Source organism: Solanum pennellii, chromosome 4 (genome assembly GCF_001406875.1).
Source record: "Solanum pennellii chromosome 4, SPENNV200".
In the NCBI taxonomy this organism is placed as follows: Eukaryota; Viridiplantae; Streptophyta; class Magnoliopsida; order Solanales; family Solanaceae; genus Solanum; species Solanum pennellii.
The window spans coordinates 25,027,035-25,034,517 of NC_028640.1; the positions used below are offsets into that span (position 1 = coordinate 25,027,035).

At 35.8% G+C, this 7,483-nt stretch overlaps 1 protein-coding gene across 2 annotated transcripts; it reads right to left on the minus strand.

Annotated features, from left to right (window-relative positions):
- Nucleotides 1–206: 206 nt before the first annotated feature.
- LOC107017681 (putative potassium transporter 12) lies at nucleotides 207–7,187 on the minus strand. 2 transcript variants are annotated; one of them, XM_015217896.2, is made up of 10 exons: nucleotides 6,674–7,187; nucleotides 5,570–5,798; nucleotides 5,217–5,465; nucleotides 4,937–5,020; nucleotides 4,335–4,385; nucleotides 3,438–3,698; nucleotides 2,893–2,945; nucleotides 2,676–2,790; nucleotides 2,296–2,550; nucleotides 207–1,535 (listed from the first exon to the last, which is right to left on the minus strand). In XM_015217896.2, the coding sequence occupies exons 1-10, from the start codon at nucleotides 6,947–6,949 to the stop codon at nucleotides 472–474; spliced, it is 2,637 nt and encodes an 878-aa protein (XP_015073382.1). In that variant the 5' UTR covers nucleotides 6,950–7,187; the 3' UTR covers nucleotides 207–471. The 2 variants fall into 2 exon arrangements, with proteins under 2 accessions (XP_015073382.1, XP_015073383.1); XM_015217897.2 differs by lacking the exon at nucleotides 4,937–5,020.
- Nucleotides 7,188–7,483: the final 296 nt, after the last annotated feature.

Sequence of the window (7,483 nt, forward strand, 5' to 3'; positions counted from 1 at the left end):
TACAAAAATATGCAAATGCAAGACCCATTTCTATACCAGAATATACAAATGCAGGACTCATTTATATACCGAAACATACAAATGCAGGACCTATTTGTATACTGAAATATACCAATAGACCCAAATATATATATATTTTTTATGTACATGCATATCGAAATATACAGATTAATAGTCATAGGAAACATAAAGTTTGCGATAGAGCGTAATTACACAAACTATAGCTATAGCATACAAATATGATATTTATGTTTGTCGAATCAAAAATTTACTCGACAATCATTTACAGCAAAATGCTATACAGGAAGATGGTAGTACATCCATGAGCAGAAAATAATTAATAGAAAATAAGTTGAACATGCAAGAGTGTGATATGTTGTTGAAACATCATGCTTTCTTTTATGCCTTGAAAATTTTGGCATCAAGAAATTGTAATACAGCAATTATACAAGTAGCTATGTGGCACCAAGATCAAACCATGTATGTCATTCCTACTTGGATAATATTCATGTGAGGAACGCGCATCGTTGCAGCACCTCCTCTACAATTCTTCCTCATGAATGCATAGAAGTAATTTATGCTCAATTTCTTGATGAACCAAGAGTTTTTCTTTGCCCTCACGTCCCCGTGTCCAAGCAAGTATGTAAATCCAGATTCTGTGGCTTCTCGGAGAGCAGAGAGCTCATATTCCAGACTAGGATCTTCATCAACTGGCATAACACTGGCTGGTAACGTCAGGGATGCTTCTGATGTTGATGCCCCTGAAGTTTCCAATCTTTGATCACGCATTAATGGAATCTTAAGCTCGTCTATCCCATCACCATCACCACCACCATCTTGTATTTCAGACTCATCCCTTGACCTCACAGAAATGCTATCAAGGTCTGGTTGATTCAGGTTGATTTCCAAAGCAACATCCAGGGCCTCCTTTCTTAGAAACTTCTCAAGGCTATCTACCAAAAGTTGCTCAAATGCATGATGATCCTCTTTTCTGACATCTTTATAGCCATATCTAGCTACACAACGGAACATATGATAGTCCTTCGGACCAACCCTTCTAAACAAGAACCTTTCTTCCTGAGGGACAACAGGTACTGGCACATATTTGATGCAGACAAAGACTATCACAGAGTGAATAGCTGGAAGATCTAATAGAAACTGCGCAAAAATAGAGGGAATGCCTTGAACCAGCTCATTGTAGAGTAAACCAATCCCTGGTACCCTTACCGTCCCAAGAGAAGAGCCAAGCTCATGCATGAAATCCATTGAAATCTTCTGCTTGACCTCACTCTGGTACTTCAACACACTCCCATAGTTCCAAATATACATCACACAGAGGAACCAAGACGCAAAAACTAGCGGAAGCCAACCACCCTCGAAGATCTTGGATAGAACAGCAGACATATAAATAAGCTCTATAGTTCCAAATATAAGTGGAAACAAGAGAGCCAGAAACAAATTTGTTTGCCATATCAGTAGCATTACGACTGTAACCAAAGTCGTGCTAACCATCATGACACCAACTTCAGCTATGCCTGCAATAGAGAAGGATAACTTCATAGTGAATATGCTCAATTGGGGATATCTAGTAATGATTGGAACTCATTTCCATACTCAATAACTTGAATGAATAATTCAATAGAAAAATGAAATAGCACTCAAATGCCAAGGAGCAAGCACCCCTAGAACCTAGGGATATCTAGTAATGATTGGAACTCATTGCATACTCAATAACTTGAATGAATAATTCAATAGAAAAATGAAATAGCACTCAAATGCCAAGAAGCAAGCACCCCTAGAACATTTTTCTTTTCTTTCTTTCATCTCTCTTTTTGTCTCCGGAAACTTTTGTTATAATATATTGGTATAGCTAGAGCTGCTTGAGGAAGTGAATGTGGAAGAAGGAATGCAATTGAAAGGAAGGGAAAAAAACGACGCTGATTCAAGCAAGTACTCCTATCAGTTTTATTTCGTATGATACTGTTTGACTATAAACAGAGTCAAGAAAGAAAGAAGGAATTTGACACATAAGATATATACAAAAACTTCTCTTAGTATATTGTGGTCTTCAACATGTCATGCCACTTCTTAGGAGAGCATCACGTTAAGGGAAAAATAGAATATTAAGATTGAAGAGTTTACCAATATAGTATATAAACCTTTCTAAAATTGACAAAAAAGGGAAAGACTTCCATATAGAATGGAAAGAAAGGATGGAGCATTATTAACTAAATACTGAAAAATCTTTTGTTCATTTTAAGAAAATCCACAAAGCTGCTAAAATGAGGTACCAACCATAGGCATTAGATATGTCTGTCGTGCTCTGGAAGACAGCAACCACAAGCATGCACATTATCATCAAAAACCAATTAATGACAGGAATGTAAATTTGACCCATGTGCCTCTTTGAGGTGTGAATAATCTTCAATCTTGGGAAGCATCCAAGAGCCATAGCTTGCTTAACACATGAAAATGAAGCAGATATCATGGCCTGGCTGGCAATTATAGCAGCTACCGTTGCTAACCCAAAAACTGGCCAAAAGAGATCATCTGTTGTTGAAAAAAACTTCTAGTGTCAAAGAAGTACTCAAAAATCAAAACCGTTGAACATTTGAATCTCGAGAAAAAGGAAGCAGCAAAGAGAATATTTAGAAGCTTCCTCTTAGCACTAATACCTGGCACAGAATCATAAAATATTCTCTCAGATGAATTTGGGAATTTCATTAGATAAGCAGCTTGGCCGAAGTAGGCCAAAAAAAGGCAGGGGAACACTACGCTTGTGAAAGCAATCTGCAGCAGTCACCTTAAATCAGAATGGGAACAAGTGCTGCAGTCATCATAATTAAGGTAGCTAGCTGAAACTTCAAGTGAGGGCACAATAAAGAAAAATACCTGTATAGACTTCACAGAGAAATGACCCAAATCAGCAAACATTGCTTCCGCTCCTGCAACCATTAATTCAATAACATATCAACTTACCAACAACAGCTACTACTACCACACCTCAATCCCAAACTAGTTTGGCTCGGCTACAGAATACTTCTACCCGTTCCACTCCATTCAGACCCATTTTATTCCAATACTTGATAATTTGTCAAAGAAAACTGTGTTATATAAAACTAAATGGAAGCATTTGCTAGAGCAGTCAGCAGAAAAGAATGTTTATTGCTTTTGAAAATTGTTCCAATGGTTGTTTCTTCTGAATTAGACAACGCATGCTTGCACCTTTTAGAAGACCAGGAATTCTTAGGTCACCAACTAAAACTTTGCAAATGTCTCGATCATCATACTTCCCGTTAGTCCGCTACACACACAATAAGACAAGAAAAGAAAAAAGCTCCATATAGGGTATATAAAGTGAAAACTTGGATATCTTCATGCACTAAACTAATGTAGGAACTTTAGACCATATCAATGGAGAAAAGAATTTTTTATACCTGTGATGCATAAAACACAGCCACCAAGAGCTGACCATCCATTGATTGAGTTCTTCTTGAAGAACAGATATATATAAAATGGATTTAAGGCCCTTAAGACAGTTACATCATGCTTCAGAAGATTATAAACTCCTACAGCACCTAGACTGAAGAACCATAAAGCCAGGGCAGGTGCAAATGTAAATCCCACTTTGCTTGATCCATATCGCTGTATACTGAACAATACACCAAGGATGATAATTGAAGTGAAAACAAGAGCATCTGCAAGCAACATTCATAGGGTATTACAAATATTACTACCATGCTACATCTCGTCGTGATTGTTGGATATTAAAATGTTCGTGCAAAGAATTTGCACTGAGAACTTCAACACATTTCATTGGAGGATATTTAAAATGAAGGCCTGCAATCCTACATATACTGAACTGGCAAATTTTGCCATTCCACTAAGATTACAGGTGGTGATTTTCCATATTGCATGAGACCTTAGTTTCAACGCAGTAGATTAATAGCTAGAAGAGATAATTAAAACGGCTGAAATCTCTCTATTGATGTCTTGGATCCAGAATTAATATCACAGATCCTTAGCACTGGAATATTCTTTTACGTCCTGTAGTTTCCCTGAATCAAGCCAGGTAACATAATTCAGTCTACCAGTTTTCTATATTGTCCCTTTTATTCCATGTTAAGATAGAACCTTAATTTCTCACTCGTTTTTACGTAGTTTCGGCACCCTATTTGTCACTCATTGTTATGTAGTTTCAGCACCGTAAAACTAATAGATAGAAAAGGCATCTATTTGGAACCAATTTAGCATTTCCAATATAGCACAAATTTTGCAGTTTAATTCTCAGAAGTAGCTAGTAGCAGCAATTACAAGAAGAAAAGAAAACTCACTTGTGCCAAATCCCGGGACCCTACCTTGCAGCCCACTTACAGCAGACATAACTGCAAGAAATGAGGATCATTAAGAGACTGGATTGGTAACAAAGAGCACTGTCAAATTAGAGAACTAATTATGGTGCCAGACAACTAAAAAGCATAGTCAGAATCCTATTTTGGGGGATCTGGGTCACAAAACAAGGCAACAAGCTTATGAGGAACTAGAACGAGCAAATGATGAATAATTGCAGAACCCATAATTCTAGTCTTCTAGAAGACTTCTGCACAAGTAAGATGAAATTTCGAGGCTATTACCATATTAGCCAGCTCTAGGTTGTTCCTTTCTATTGACTGTTTTTTACTGAGGACCTCAATATTTCACATCATCCACTAGTCCAATTCAATATGTATACAGAAATTTAGGGAATCAGAATCAAAATTGTCCATCATATGCCAGTGATTGAGAGGACCACAAGTACAGTTAAAATCAGTCTTTTGTTGATATTATCCTTCACCTTTGAGCTAAATGAAAAACCCCTTTCCAAATTAACTTGGTCATCGTGTTACTATGGCAACTTTTTTCCCCACAAGAACATCAAGTGAAACATAGAGTTTACCCCGGAATTTTGCGACTTCCCAGTAATATTTCTTTAATAGATGGCATAATTTCATTTCTCCCTGCCTATTCTTCCACTCTGCCCCTGTTAGAAATATACTATTAACCCCCAACAAAGATAGTGATAAGCATTTGTGATGAAAACGCAGAAGATCAAAACTGGTCATTAAAATGTTCACTCAAGCTTGGTTTTTGGCCACTTATTGAGAATTTTAGCAAAGTTGCTTCTGAAACCTTTCAAGGACAACCAAGAATGTAATAAAAAAATAAAAAAAGAATACCTGATATTGCTGGGGTCAAGATACCATCACCTATGATCATTGATGTTCCCATCAGAACCAATAGCAAGACAAGGGTTTTCAGAGAAGATTTACGTTCCAAGACTTCCTTTATATTTAAAGCCCTTTGCAGTTCTGGAGTAGGTAACTTGAGCTTAAAACTTGAGATGTGTTCATCAGCTGGCTGTCGATTGGGAAGAAGGTTGACATTTGCATACCTGCAGATCAATGAATAAAGTGCAAATGTTCCTCCTGTCATCAAAATTATTTTAGTTGTTTTGGAAACCATCATTTCCCAGAAGATAAGCACATGAAAAGTCATAAACGGAAGACCCTTGTAGAAATAAATGATATACCTTCTCCACTGTCATTAGCCTTGAGCACTATAAATACATATTTCATTAGTGGAATGAGAGCAATTGTGTATAACACAATGGATAATGCCCCCAAGACATCAACTTCTGATGTGATGGGCACCTTGCTGAAAACGCCTGAGAAAACATATAAAGGGCTTGTGCCCATGTCACCATATACCACACCAAGCGTTTGAAATGCTAGAGCAAGTGTACTCAAAAGAGAAGCCTCCTGATTTTGGAAGAGGCATAAATTAGTAAAGGAAGTCGTAGACCACTTGTACAAACTATTTCCCCCAAAAAAATAATAAGTACAAGCTGATAGAAAAACAAGCATTTGCATCCCTATGATTAATAATGTTTTCGCAAGAACCTTTTTATGACACATTGTTAGCAATACTCTCTGTAAATATATGTTGTCTTGCTAATCATTATGCAGAACCAAAGTTTTTCTCGAAGTTTGACTTTAGCACTACTACATCCTTGCCATATATAAGGGACTAAAACCTAGAAAACTGCTTCCGGTAACTGCTACAAAATTATAGTTAGATCAAGTAACGAATCGCCTAGGGCGAAAAGGAATTGAAGAAAGTGGGGAGTAAAGTTTCCTTGGCCTCTAAAAGTTGTTCTCAATACTCTTCCTCTTGTGTCATCCTTTTGAATACATACCTTCTTCTTTTTTCCCGATGATTGCACAAAAACTGCATGTAAATTAAAACTCATATTTCATCCCTAAAGAAGAAGAACTGCAGTAAGTTGCCAGTGTAAAACTAGTCAATTTCTAATGAAATCACATGAATAACATATATCAGCTAGCTATTCAAATTTAACAAACTTTAAGAACGAAATCTCGGAGATTTAATCCTAAATTTCAAGTCAAAATTGCTGCAGTTAAGCCCAGAAAGCTTGCATTCATCCATTATAGAATCTTCACTTCATTTCCCATATAGCATAAAGTTATCCAATCCCCAAATATCATTTAGGGTCCCACAGTCCTCTAATAAAGAAGTTTATTTGTTCATACTATTTCACAATGACCAATCAAAGGAAACAATTGAAGAGAACATACCCAATGTAATCCCAAACAAAATTTACAGTAATTCGTACCTTTTTATGGTGATTGCCATGAGCAACAGAAATCTCCATGGCTTCAACATCAAAAGAATCAAGTCTTTTAGGTTTTTTAACCAATCTTCTTCTAACAGATCCATAACCTTGTTTGGTAATTTCTTCATCACCAAAAAGTGACCATGATTGCGATGATTCAGAGTCCACTTCACTACCATCTACCCACCTTGTTGACCCTGTACTTCCACCAGTAGTACATCTCTTCAACAAACCCACTCTATTACTGCTCTCTTCTTCAATCTCTTGTTTCTCCATTCTTTGTTATCACAATCAATGGAAATGAATGAACCAGATTTATCACTCAAAACTTGGTCATCAATAATTAGTGTGATTTTTGTCTCACTATCATACAATATAATATCTTCTCAAATATTAAACAATAAAACCATTTTTCGTAAAATACATATTCATTTCATTCATTTTCTGACAAATTCAATAATCTTGAAACTTGTTGTATAATTGGACAAGGGATGGGGGCGGCTCCTCGTTATATTATATTGTTAATTTTAATATCATATTTTATTTTGATTATTATTTAAGAAGAACAGGTATAAGTACACTAGTTAATATATTTATAATTTCTCTTAATTATAATTTGTGACTTATTTTTAGTTATAATTATTAAGTTTAATTTTTTAATTTTGTATAATTCACACGTTTATATAATTTTTGTATAATTTAAAATTTTTATTATTGTTACACTTTTAATGTTTATAATTGTATAAATTCGTTATTTCGAATTTATATAAAAATAAGTTAATCATATAAATGTACCCGTGGATGATCCAA

Coding starts and splice junctions, on each gene's coding strand:
- LOC107017681 (XM_015217896.2), bottom strand. CDS start 6,949: ATGGAGAAACAAGAGATTGAAGAAGAGAGCAGTAATAGAGTGGGTTTG. Junction 2,551..2,675: donor ATTTTATGATTCTGTGCCAG/GTATTAGTGCTA, acceptor TTTCAACAACAG/ATGATCTCTTTTGGCCAGTT. Junction 1,536..2,295: donor AGACATATCTAATGCCTATG/GTTGGTACCTCA, acceptor TCTCTATTGCAG/GCATAGCTGAAGTTGGTGTC.